At 46.4% G+C, this 13,234-nt stretch overlaps 1 protein-coding gene across 13 annotated transcripts in view; it reads right to left on the bottom strand.

Moving 5' to 3' along the window:
• LOC110521090 (gephyrin) overlaps window positions 1-12,986 on the bottom strand; it is a 161,606-nt gene extending 148,620 nt beyond the window's left edge. For 4 of the 13 annotated variants that reach the window (XM_036976166.1, XM_036976173.1, XM_036976172.1 and 1 more), the window contains exon 1: window positions 12,809-12,986. In XM_036976166.1, the coding sequence (XP_036832061.1) occupies window positions 12,809-12,872 (64 nt within the window). In that variant the 5' untranslated portion in view covers window positions 12,873-12,986. The remainder of the gene's footprint in view (window positions 1-12,808) is intronic. The other 9 variants (XM_036976167.1, XM_036976169.1, XM_036976175.1 and 6 more) reach the window with 4 other exon arrangements.
• Window positions 12,987-13,234: the final 248 nt, after the last annotated feature.

Here is a 13,234-nt window from a genome sequence, read left to right as displayed (position 1 = left end):
TGCTCCTCCTTCAGATTCATCATATTATGATGATCAGTTTTTTGACAATCTCCAGACAGAAATCATTACATTTCAGGCGCAGGGTAAAGTGCTTCTTTGTGGAGATTTCAATGCAAAAACAGGTTCTGAGCCTGACTACACTGATGCGGGAGGTAACCACCACATATTTGGACACCCCTCCTTGTACAGTAACCCTATTATAAATAATAGAAACAGTCCTGACCAAATACTGAACAAAAATGGAAAAGAGTTAGTACATCTCTGTCGAGCCTTAGGCCTGTACATGCTTAATGGTAGAATCAGAGGGGACTCTTTAGGTTAGTTTACTTACTGCTCAGCTCTTGGGACAAGTGTAGTCGATTATGCCATCACTGACATTGACCCCTCCTCCATTAGTGCATTCACTGTCAGACCACAGACACCATTGTCAGATCACAGTCAGATCAATGTGTTTCTGAAGAAATTAACCGGCAATATTCATTCAAAAAAACAGCCCAATAAACTTTACAACATAAACCAATCGTTCAGATGGGCTCCAAACAGTGCAGAGGCATTCATTGAAACATTGAACTCAAATGAAAAGATGAACTCTATACAGTTTTTCAATAACTCACAGTACCAAAACAATAAAGATGGTGTCAATTTGGCTACTCAAAACATCAACTGCATATTCCAAAAAGCAGCATCGAAAGCAAATTTGAGAAAACCAAAGCAATGCAACATCAGAAGCAAAAATCAAAATGTTTCTGACAAATGGTTTGATAATGAATGTAAAACAATTAGAAAACACCTAAGACAAATGTCAAACAAAAAACATAAGCAGCAAAACAACCCAGAGCTACGATATGAATACTTGGAAACTCTGAAACAGTATAAACAAACACTGAAATGCAAGAAATTGAATTATACCAACAAGACACTTGATGAAATTGAAAACGCAATTGACCAAAATCAGTTCTGGGACATGTGGAACAATTTAAGCACATCAAAGCCACAAGAATTAGCCATACAAGATGTAGGAATTTGGAAAACTTACTTTGATAATCTATACAAAAACATCCCACAAAAAGACTTACAACAGAACCAATTAGAAATTAAAGAAAAATTGAACATCCTGGAATCAGTCATTAAAAACAACCAAAATCCATTAGATTACCCAATAACCCAACAAGAACTAAATGAAAAGCTAAAATCTATTAAATCAAAAAAGGCTTGTGGTGTAGACAACATCAGAAATGAAATGCTGAAAAACAGCACACCTGAGTTGCAAAATGCTGTGCTTAAATTGTTCAACATGGTTTTAACTTCTGGCTGCTTCCCTGATGTCTGGAACCAGGGGCTCATCTCCCCTATCCACAAAAGTGGAGACAAATCAGACCACAATAATTACAGGGGAATTTGCGTCAACAGTAACTTGGGAAAGATTTTCTGTAGCATTTTGAATTCAAGAATTCAAACCTTTCTTCAAGAAAAAAATGTAATAAGTAAATGTCAAATTGGCTTTCTCCCTAACCATCGCACTACTGACCTTACACACACTAATTAATAAACACGTCCACCAAAAAAAAGAGGGCAAAATCTTTGCTTGCTTTATTGACTTTAAAAAAGCATTTGATTCGATTTGGCACGAAGGGCTATTCTACAAAATTCTACAAAGTGGGCTTGGTGGTAAGGTGTATGACTTAATAAAATGTATGTACACAGAAAATAAGTGTGCAATAAAAATCAAAAACCAAAGAACATAATTTTTTTCACAATGTCGAGGTGTGAGACAAGGCTGCAATTTGAGTCCAAATCTTTTCAACATTTATATCAATGAATTAGCAGACATGTTGGACCAATCTCCAGCCCCAGGACTCACACTATTTGACACAGAGGTGAAATACCTGCTATATTCTGATTACTTGGTACTTCTATCACCAACCAAAGAAGGTCTTCAACAAAACATTAATATTCTGGAGCAATATTGCCATAATTGGGCCCTGGCAGTAAATTTCCAAAAAACTAAAATCATGATTTTCCAAAAAAAACCCAGATGTCAGAAACACAAATGTAAATTCACCCTGAACAACACCTTAATTGAACACACAAAACATTACACCTACCTTGGTCTGACCATATCTGCATCGGGAAACTTTAATATGGCAGTGAAGGCACTCAAAGAAAAAGCCCGCAGAGCAATGTATGCAATAAAAATGAAATTATTCAAAATCAACATCCCAATTAGAATTTGGACTAAAATATTTGACAGTGTAATCCTACCAATAGCACTTTATGGAAGTGAGGTTTGGGGGCCACTCAATAAACTGGATTTTAAAATGTGGGACAAACATCCAATTGAAGCCCTACATGCAGAATTCTGTCGGAAAATTCTACAAGTCCAGAGAAATACACCAACTAATGCATGTAGGGCAGAATTGGGCCGTTTTCCAGTAATAATGAAAATACAGAAAAGATCATTAAAATGTTGGCTACATCTAAATTCAAGTCCAAATTCGAGTCTGCAATTTAAAGCACTTCAAGCCCAAGAGCTGAGCCCGGAAACGAGCCCTCTCAGTCAGCTGGTGTTGGACCTCACCAACCAAGCTGACACCAGCACTGCTTCAAAAGAAAGAATTCCAATAAGCAAAATCATGAACCAATCAAAGGAATCATATTTACAATACTGGAAAAACGAAACAAAATCCCAAAGCCGACTAAATTGCTATCTGACCCTAAACAGAGAATATGAATTGGCTGATTATCTCTACTCTGTCAGAGATACGAAGCAGAGACAGATCCTTACCAAGTACAGGCTGAGTGACCACCGATTGGCAATAGAAACCGGCAGACATAAAAAGACATGGCTACCCAAAGAGGAGCGTGTAGGTGGTCACTGCATGACAGGGGAGGTAGAGACAGAGATGCACTTTCTCCTTTACTGTGATAAATATTCCTCACAAAGAGATTCATTATTCACAGAAATGACTACATATATTCCAAATTTTTACAAATTGAACCCAGAGGAAAAACTAAGAATACTCATGGGCGAAGGAGCAATGGCTCCTCTTGCAGCCAAATATGTATTTTCCTGCCATAGCCTGAGGGACACTGAATAATAACATCTGCATAGTAAACAGTAACTTACTTATTATTAGTATTACTATTATTACTATAATTATTAATGTTTATCATCCCAAATATGGGTGGTAATGGTAGTGATAACAGTTTAGTGATGGTAGTAGTAGTCGTAGTAATGATGATTGTAGTTGTAGTACTGATATAAAGAAGAAGATGACCGTTATTTAGTTATAAGTTAGTTATAGTTTCATTTTCCATAATTTGATTTTATATTTATTACATTTCTACTATTGACTGTTACCATTTTATTGTATTTATTTTTGTATTTAATTTTGTATTATTATTTACTACCATTTTATATTATTATTTGCTATAATTTATAATTTTGTTACAATGTATATTGTATACATTGTTGCTTTGGCAATATTGACACAATGTTTTTCATGCCAATAAAGCAGCTTGAATTTGAATTTGAGAGAACGAGAGAGAACGAGAGAGAACGAGAGAGAGAGAACGAGAACGAGAGAACGAGAACGAGAGAGAGAGCGAGAACGAGAGAGAACGAGAGAGAGAGAGAACGAGAGAGAACGAGAGAGAGAGAGAGAACGAGAGAGAACAAGAGAGAGAGAGAGAACGAGCGAGAGAGAGAGAGAGAACGAGAGAGAGAGAGCGAGAGAGAGAGCGAGAGAACGAGAGAGAGAGAGAACGATAGAGAACGAGAACGAGAGAGAGCGAGAACGAGAATGAGAGAGAACGAGAGCGAGAACGAGAGCGAGAGAGAACGAGAGCGAGAGAGAACGAGAGCAAGAGAGAACGAGAGCAAGAGAGAACGAGAGCGAGAGAACGAGAGAGAGAGAACGAGAGAGAGAGAGAACGAGAGAGAGAGAGAACGCGAGAGAGAGAGAACGCGAGAGAGAGAGAACGAGAGAGAGAGAGAACGAGAACGAGAGAGAGAGAACGCGAGAGAGAGAGAACGCGAGAGAGAGAGAGCGAGAGAGAGAGCGAGAGAGAGAGAGCGAGAGAGCGAGAGAGAGAGAGCGAGAGAGAGAGAGCGAGAGAGAGAGAGCGAGAGAGAGAGAACGAGAGAGAGAGAACGAGAGAGAGAGAACGAGAGAGCGAGTACGAGAGCGAGTACGAGAGCGAGAACGAGTGAGAGAGCGAGAACGAGTGAGAGAGAGAACGAGAGAGAACGAGAGAGAGAGAGAGAACGAGAGAGAGAGAGAGAACGAGAGAAAGAGAACGAGAGAGAGAGCGAGAACAAGAGAAAGAGAACGAGAGAGAGAACGAGAGAGAGAACGAGAGAGAGAGAACGAGAGAGAGAGAACGAGAGAGAGAGAGAGAACGAGAACAAGAGAGAGAACGAGAACGAGAGAGAGAGAGAGAATGAGAGAACGAGAGAGAGAGAACGAGAGAGAGAGAACGAGAAAGAGAGAGAGAACAAAAGAGAGAGAACGAGAGAGAGAACGAGGAAAGAGAAAGAGCGTGGTGATAATGACGCCTGCCTTCACCACCTACACTGAAATAATTATTTTGCAGAGAAAGACTTAATTCTCATTCTGTGGCCTTGTCCCTCATCCCATATTGTCTATTCCAGTCATGTGGTCCCTCCCTCTGCCTTCCCGCTGTCCACATTGACCATGTGTTTGTGCAGCTTGGTGTGTGTATGTGTGTGTGTGTGTGTGTGTGTGTGTGAGAGAGTGAGAGTGAGAGAGAGAGAGTGAGAGTGAGAGTGAGAGAGAGAGACCATGTGTGTGTGTGTGTGTGTGTGTGTGAGTAAATAGTCTATGTGTACGTGTGTGTGTGTGTAGTTCTGTGTGTGTGTGCGTTTCAGAGAGAGAGAGAGATACAGTGGGGTCAGTCGTGTTGTGTGCTAACTCCTGCTATATAAACCCCACCTGGGAGAGTTGAAAAATACATTTCTACCATACAGTACTGTTAGCATAATGCTACCATAGAGCTAAATAATCTCAGACATCCATTCAAGAAATGTCTAACATATTGTAATGTTAGCATTATGCTAGTAAGCATAAACTAGAAATTCTCATAGACAAACATTGAATGAATACATGTCCTAACTAGCTAGCATTAGTAATAGCTTAGAGTCTACTATCCTTATAGATAGCCTCAGGACAAGACACTGAGGGAGTTCTATTATGCTGGCCCGGGTTGAACCGGGAAATGGCCTGTCATGTCATTCGGGCAGAGGGAGGAGCGCCCTTCTCAAATCAAACAGTAAACTGCGCTGCTCGGTCATGTTGTCAAGGCAGAATTGAGCAACGTCCAGGAACATACATCTCTTTTCCCTAAAATTGTTTCAAACAAGTTTTAATTGGGAAGGCAGATAAAGCATTTGAATCAAAAGCAAATCACTTGTGATTGTGAAAACACTGATGACTCCACGTGCTGAACTACGTCTCTTTTGTTTAAGCCAACTTCACCGTCAGCCAGTCATGTGGTCCCTCCCCCTGCCTCCCAGCTCACGCCCGGGAAGCATCGCAGTTCCAAAACTAATGCAATCTCTTTTCACTCGGTTCTAAGTCCTCCCACCAGTGTAACTCGGGCCAGATAAACTAACCCCCTCAAGGTGAGACCTACTGTATTTCACCAAGGCCGGGCCAGCCAATAACCAGAGAGAGAGAGAGAGCATGGGTGTGTAGCCAATCACCACAGAGAGAGCATGGGTGTATAGCCAATCACTAGAGACAGAGCATACGCCCAGCCCCATGTGTTGCCATTCACAGCAGACTTGGAGAGCAGATTGCTCCATAACTTGGCAGCTAACCAAGCCCATTCAGAGACAGATGACAGGGTCTCCTAATTCTGGGCAGGACAGTCTGGCACGCAAGCCGTCCAGGCCGATTGCTGACTGACTGGCTGCTTCTCTGGTTTCCTGTTCCCAGCATGCCTCAGTGCTACTAGGTCTGGGGCTGTAGTAAGGTGAGTTTGGGACAACCTCCAGCGATTCAATTATGTGGCAAAAGAGATTAAATAGTTATTGCATTGGCCCTCCGCACATAAATGTGTGTACATACACAGAAGCACACGTATGGGCGCAGGCACACACATGCATGTACGCTAACATACAGATATGTAGACACAGATATGTAGACACACACACATGCACTACACACACACAGTCAGCAATTCTTGGAAATATTAAACCCTGTATTCCTTCACAATAACCAATCTAACTGCTAGAGCCCTCCTTTATATCCCCCCTAGGAAAGGTAGTGGTGAGGAATGCCCTTTAAGATGGGAAATCCCCCAGAGCCTGCCTGCCTGCCTGCATTACCCCTACCAGTCCCCATTCCAGTCCCCCTTCTCCATTCCAGTCCCTCATCCTTCAACTAGTCAGCTCGGGGATTCAAACCAGCAACCTTTTGATTACTGGCCCAACACTCTTAACCGCCAGGTTACCTGCAGCACCTCCCCCTACCAGCCCCCCCCTCCACCAGTCCCCCTTCTCTCTCTCCTTCCCCCTCCCCACCTCCCCCTACCAGTCCCCTTCTCCCCCCCACCAGTCCCCCTTCTCTCCTCCCCAGTCCCCCTTCTCTCCCCCCCAGTCCCCCTTCTCGCTCTCCTTCCCCCTCCCCACCTCCCCCTACCAGTCCCCTTCTCCCCCCCACCAGTCCCCCTTCTCTCCCCCCCAGTCCCCCTTCTCTCCCCCCCAGTACCCCTTCTCTCCCCCCAGTCCCCCAGTCCCCCTTCTCACCCCCCCAGTCCCCCTTCTCTCCCCCCAGTCCCCCTTCTCTCCCCCAGTCCCCCTTCTCGCTCTCCTTCACCTCCCCCCCAGTCCCCCCCCCAGTCCCCCTTCTCTCCTGCCCAGTCCCCCCTTCTCGCTTTCCTTCCCCCTCCCCACCTCCCCCTACCAGTCCCCTTCTCCCCCCCATGAGTCCCCCTTCTCTCCCCCAGTCCCCCTTCTCGCTCTCCTTCCCCCTCCCCACCTCCCCCTACCAGTCTCCCTTCTCTTCCCCCAGTCTCCCTTCTCCCCCTTCCAGTCCCCGCTTTCCCCCCCACCAGTCCCTCTTCTCTGTCCCTTCCCCCAACCAATCACAGTCCCTCTTCTCTGTCCCCTTCCCCCACCCCACCTCTCCCCATCCCAGTCCCTCTTCTCTGTCCCCTTTCCCCACCCCACCCCATCACAGTCCCTTTCCCCACCCCTCGTCTCCCCATCCCAGTCCCTCTTCTCTCTCTCCTTCCCCCTCCCCACCTCTCCCCATCACAGTCCCTCTTCTCTGTCCCTTTCCCTAACCCCTCCTCACCCCATCCCAGTCCCTCTTCTCTGTCCCCTTCCCCCAACCCATCACAGTCCCTCTTCTCTCTCTCCTTCCCCCACCCCACCTCTCCCCATCCCTCTTCTCTGTCCCCTTCCCCCCTCTCCCCATCCCTCTTCTCTGTCCCCTTCCCCCTCCCCACCTCTCCCCATTACTCTTCTCTGTCCCCTTCCCCCTCCCCACCTCTCCCCATCCCAGTCCCTCTTCTCTGTCCCCTTGCCCCTCCCCACCTCTCCCCATCCCAGTCCCTCTTCTCTGTCCCCTTCCCCCTCCCCACCTCTCCCCATCCCAGTCCCTCTTCTCTGTCCCCTTGCCCCTCCCCACCTCTCCCCATCCCAGTCCCTCTTCTCTGTCCCCTTGCCCCTCCCCACCTCTCCCCATCCCAGTCCCTCTTCTCTGTTGCTGCAGAGAGAAGACTTCCAACCCAGGGCTCTCTCTCATTGGTAGGTTACTACTGAGGCCATGTTTGTCTATTCAGCAGCATGGGTGTTTGTGTTGTATGTGTGTGTGTGTGTATGTGTGTATGTATGTGTGTGTGTGTGTGTGTGTTGGGAGGGGGGTCTGTCAATATGTGTGTGTGTGTGTGTGTGTGTGTTGGGAGGGGGGGGGGGGTCTGTCAACATGTGTGTGTGTGTGTGTGTGTGTGTGTGTGTGTGTGTGTGTGTGTGTGTGTGTGTGTGTGTGTGTGTGTGTGTGTGTGTGTGTGTGTGTGTGTGTGTGTGTGTGTATGTGTGTGTGTGTGTGTGTGTGTGTTGGGAGGGGGGTCTGTCAACGTGTGTGTGTGTGTGTGTGTGTGTGTGTGTGTACTACACTATCAGTAGCCAAGCATCAACGGGCTGTAATGCTACATACACCATGAAGCTACAGTGCTTTGCTACAGTAATGTAGGATGTGGGAGCACCAGGTTCCTACAGATTAAAACTGGGTTTTGCCCTGAGATGTTTTATTGTGTTAATGTGAGGTATGGATACAGCAGCTACATTTGGGACCAGGGGGATGTTTTATTGTGTTAATGGGAGGTATGGATACAGCAGCTACATTTGGGACCAGGGGGATGTTGTACTGTGTTAATGGGAGGTATGGATACAGCAGCTACATTTGGGACCAGGGGGATGTTGTACTGTGTTAATGGGAGGTATGGATACAGCAGCTACATTTGGGACCAGGGGGATGTTGTACTGTGTTAATGGGAGGTATGGATACAGCAGCTACATTTGGGACCAGGGGGATGTTGTATTGTGTTAATGGGAGGTATGGATACAGCAGCTACATTTGGGACCAGGGGGATGTTTTATTGTGTTAATGGGAGGTATGGATACAGCAGCTACATTTGGGACCAGGGGGATGTTGTACTGTGTTAATGGGAGGTATGGATACAGCAGCTACATTTGGGACCAGGGGGATGTTTTATTGTGTTAATGGGAGGTATGGATACAGCAGCTACATTTGGGACCAGGGGGATGTTTTATTGTGTTAATGGGAGGTATGGATACAGCAGCTACATTTGGGACCAGGGGGATGTTTTATTGTGTTAATGGGAGGTATGGATACAGCAGCTACATTTGGGACCAGGGGGATGTTGTATTGTGTTAATGGGAGGTATGGATACAGCAGCTACATTTGGGACCAGGGGGATGTTGTATTGTGTTAATGGGAGGTATGGATACAGCAGCTACATTTGGGACCAGGGGGATGTTTTATTGTGTTAATGGGAGGTATGGATACAGCAGCTACATTTGGGACCAGGGGGATGTTGTATTGTGTTAATGGGAGGTATGGATACAGCAGCTACATTTGGGACCAGGGGGATGTTTTATTGTGTTAATGGGAGGTATGGATACAGCAGCTACATTTGGGACCAGGGGGATGTTTTATTGTGTTAATGGGAGGTATGGATACAGCAGCTACATTTGGGACCAGGGGGATGTTGTACTGTGTTAATGGGAGGTATGGATACAGCAGCTACATTTGGGACCAGGGGGATGTTGTATTGTGTTAATGGGAGGTATGGATACAGCAGCTACATTTGGGACCAGGGGGATGTTTTATTGTGTTAATGGGAGGTATGGATACAGCAGCTACATTTGGGACCAGGGGGATGTTGTACTGTGTTAATGGGAGGTATGGATACAGCAGCTACATTTGGGACCAGGGGGATGTTGTATTGTGTTAATGGGAGGTATGGATACAGCAGCTACATTTGGGACCAGGGGGATGTTGTATTGTGTTAATGGGAGGTATGGATACAGCAGCTACATTTGGGACCAGGGGGATTTGCTAAGCTTGTGTGTTTCAGCCAGAGCTCAGTATTATTTGTGCACAAAGACAGAGAGCACACACACACACACGGATGAACAAGCGCACAAACACACATGCATGCAAGTACACACACACACAGCTGTGGGAGTCTAACGTGACAGAGTCCAGCTCTGCCTGCTACATCAGAACACAGGGGTCCAGAGAACACCCACTCTCTGCATGGCATATCCATCTCTCCTCAGCAGCACCACACCACAATGAGGCCATGCAGGCTGTTGGGGAGGAGAGCAGCTGGATGGTGTGTGTGTGTGTGTGTGTGTGTGTGTGTGTGTGTGTGTGGGAGGGAGGGAGGGAATGCAGAAGGAGTCATTAGAAAGGTGGAGAGAGGCACACACACAGGCCAGGAGGACAGTTAGCTAGGAGAGCGTGCTGGAGAATGGTGTTGTCCACACCCTCAGGCCGCCCCAGATAGAGACAATTAAAACCTATGTCTGTCTGTCTGTCTGTCTGTCTCTCTCTCTCACACACACACACACACTTTCCATGACTATTTCCACAAACAAATCCTTGTATCCATTTCCCCACATACTTATAGTACACATATTAGTGCACCAATTAATGTATATCCAAAGGCAAACCCCTGGCAACCTAGAGGAGACCTTAAAGAAATATTGACCAGCTCATAATTAGCATTGGAGTGTGCAGTTCATAGACATTGACACTGATGCATACATACGTCTCTATACATTACAATACCATGTCAGCTATATTGACTGTATACATGGTGTAGCCATATTGTCTGTTCTAGCCATTCTAATTCTATGCTGTTTACATTGTTGATAAGTTGATCAATCAAAATGGTTTGAGATATCCCTCCCTCCCCTGGCTGGCGTTAGCCGTGCCACTGCTGTTATTTGCATTGGAGCTATAGAGTGTGCCAATCTACATTATCAAGCCTACTTCTACATGCTTTCCTTTGCTAAGGCTATATCCATGATACACGTTTGAGATCTCCATCCCTGGTCTGAGCGGGGGCTGGCAGGTGATGTCACCACATCACCTGTAAGTCTATATCCATGATAAACGTTTGAGATCTCCATCCCTGGTCTGAGCGGGGGCTGGCAGGTGATGTCACCACATCACCTGTAAGTCTATATCCATGATACACGTTTGAGATCTCCATCCCTGGTCTGAGCAGGGGCTGGCAGGTGATGTCACCACATCACCTGTAAGTCTATATCCATGATACACGTTTGAGATCTCCATCCCTGGTCTGAGCGGGGGCTGGCAGGTGATGTCACCACATCACCTGTAAGTCTATATCCATGATAAACGTTTGAGATCTCCATCCCTGGTCTGAGCGGGGGCTGGCAGGTGATGTCACCACATCACCTGTAAGTCTATATCCATGATAAACGTTTGAGATCTCCATCCCTGGTCTGAGCGGGGGCTGGCAGGTGATGTCACCACATCACCTGTCAGGCCACTGAGTGCCACTGAGTGATGGAGGAGGAGGATGAAGGTGTCATCTCATTCCCCCCATTGCTGTGGAGGAGGGATGGATGACGGGTTGACCCCTGTGGAGGAGGGATGGATGGAGGAGGGACTGTGTGGTCAGTGTCGTGTTATGGCAGAGGTTGGTAAGGATAGCAAAAATATGTGGGGGTTTATTTGTGGATGTTGTTGGTTTTGGTGATATCTGTGTTTGGTGTTAAACGTGCCTAACGTTTGCCATTTGTATTTAGTAGGGATCCCCAGCAGCTACTCTGGGGGAACAGAAACAGCGGAAAACCACAACTTACACTTGTGTTGATGTTGGGGACGCAGAAATACAAACCACCCACATCCACATAGCACGGTTTACATTATGCCTCATGAATGCTTATCAGCGAGGTTAAACTCCCTTTCTGACAGTGCATTTAGCGCAGCGAGAGAGAGAGGGAGAAATGGAACGCAGCACCGCGGACAGTACTGAAAGTAGTCGAGCCTCTCTAGCTCTCCCTGCCTCTCCGTCGCGCTCTCTACTGCGTGAGAGGAGGCGAGGGGGGGGGGGGGGGGGGGGGGGGGGGGGGCAGCGGGGTTTCCCTAGCAGATTCCAGGATCTACAATGATTCCTCCATTGCTACACATTACCACCTTCCAACCGGATTTTCCATAACGGAGAATGTCATAGGCGATCACGAATAGCCTACACCGCGATCGTGAAAAATGTTATCACCCATCCCCTTCCATCATCCGTATAGCACAGGCAACCCTGTATTTGCCCGTATTAACATCGCTGGTTAGATTTCATTTGCTTTCTTCTCATGACACCTCACGACTGTATTCGCCTTCACTCAACACTCTGAATAAGAAGCATGACAAAGCAAACATACCTAAAACACATAGAAGATAATTATTCATTTTCAATTTCTTGTGTAGCCTATAACGTTAGTTTCAAGCCTATATAGTTATTATTTTATGGTCGGTAAACTGACCGTCAGTGTCAAAGGATGTCTGCATTTGAAGGAATGTCATGCACAGTAGATTCGACTTGTATTCTGCCCACGAAACCAGCAGAGCCTGTCACGTTAAACAACTGCTGCAATTGGCGCTGTCATTCACAAATCAGTCAGATATCATTCATTGCGACTGCATTGCCATGCATTTCGCAGTTAACACGGGCATTTTGTACGCATAAATAGGCCTAAATACACTGATCATCAGCAACTGTCATGGGATACATTTTAAGAAACCCTGTGCTCAGCTTTGTGTCAATAACAAAATCCATACCGCGCTATCCCCGCACACAATCAGCTGTAATTCCGGTTTTACAAGCAGATATGGGCTATGAATAATTCAACATACAAAACTGAGCCCTTCACCGGGAAAAACCACCTAGCAAATACCATGACACCGAATGAAACCCCGAACAGGTTTGTATGAATGTAGCCAACATTATCATCTTCTGTCGCATTGAAGGATGTGTTAAATCAATTGGTCCGGAAAGGAAAATAAGAGGGCTTCTAAACAACATCGCCCCGCAAGGTGCTGACCAGCCACGGAGAGCTGCAACTCCAGCGACAGATGGAGAGAGTCACCACGCAAAAGCAACTGACATGTAGCCTAGCCTACGTGACGCCCGGGAGAGGCACCCCGACAGACAAACAATGGATATTCATTCACACATATAGCCGCGGAGAAATATGAATCACTCAATGCAATTTTGCATTTACCTGTCAAGACTCCGACCCGGATTTGGTGGTCGTGGTTTGTTAAAATCATCCCGTCTGACGCCATGTTCAGCAGCGCTGTCGCCCGCACTGAGAACTCACGGCAGGGCCAAGAGCCGATCGCATCGAACTTCCAGGGATGAGAGGGGAGAAGGAGGAGGAGGAGGGAGAAAATGAAGAAGTGCAGGGCTAGGCGAGAGAAGTGGAGAGCCGAGCGACCAGGACAGCTACAGATGACTTGCTGTGCGCTGAAGAATGCGGGGGCTGTTAAAACCGCACACATCACTCAGTTGGCCGCTTGCCACGGTAGTAGTGTGTATTCAAAATGATGTCTTATGGACACCACTATTGATTTCTCTCTGAAGACTTTCAGAGAAACAGACAGGCATTGCGTCTGTAATGCCACTCCATTTTCTGACATCATATGTT

Source organism: Oncorhynchus mykiss, chromosome 4 (genome assembly GCF_013265735.2).
Source record: "Oncorhynchus mykiss isolate Arlee chromosome 4, USDA_OmykA_1.1, whole genome shotgun sequence".
In the NCBI taxonomy this organism is placed as follows: domain Eukaryota; kingdom Metazoa; phylum Chordata; class Actinopteri; order Salmoniformes; family Salmonidae; genus Oncorhynchus; species Oncorhynchus mykiss.
Note: the sequence above shows the minus strand (reverse complement) of the source record. Positions and strands in the feature narration are given on the sequence as shown.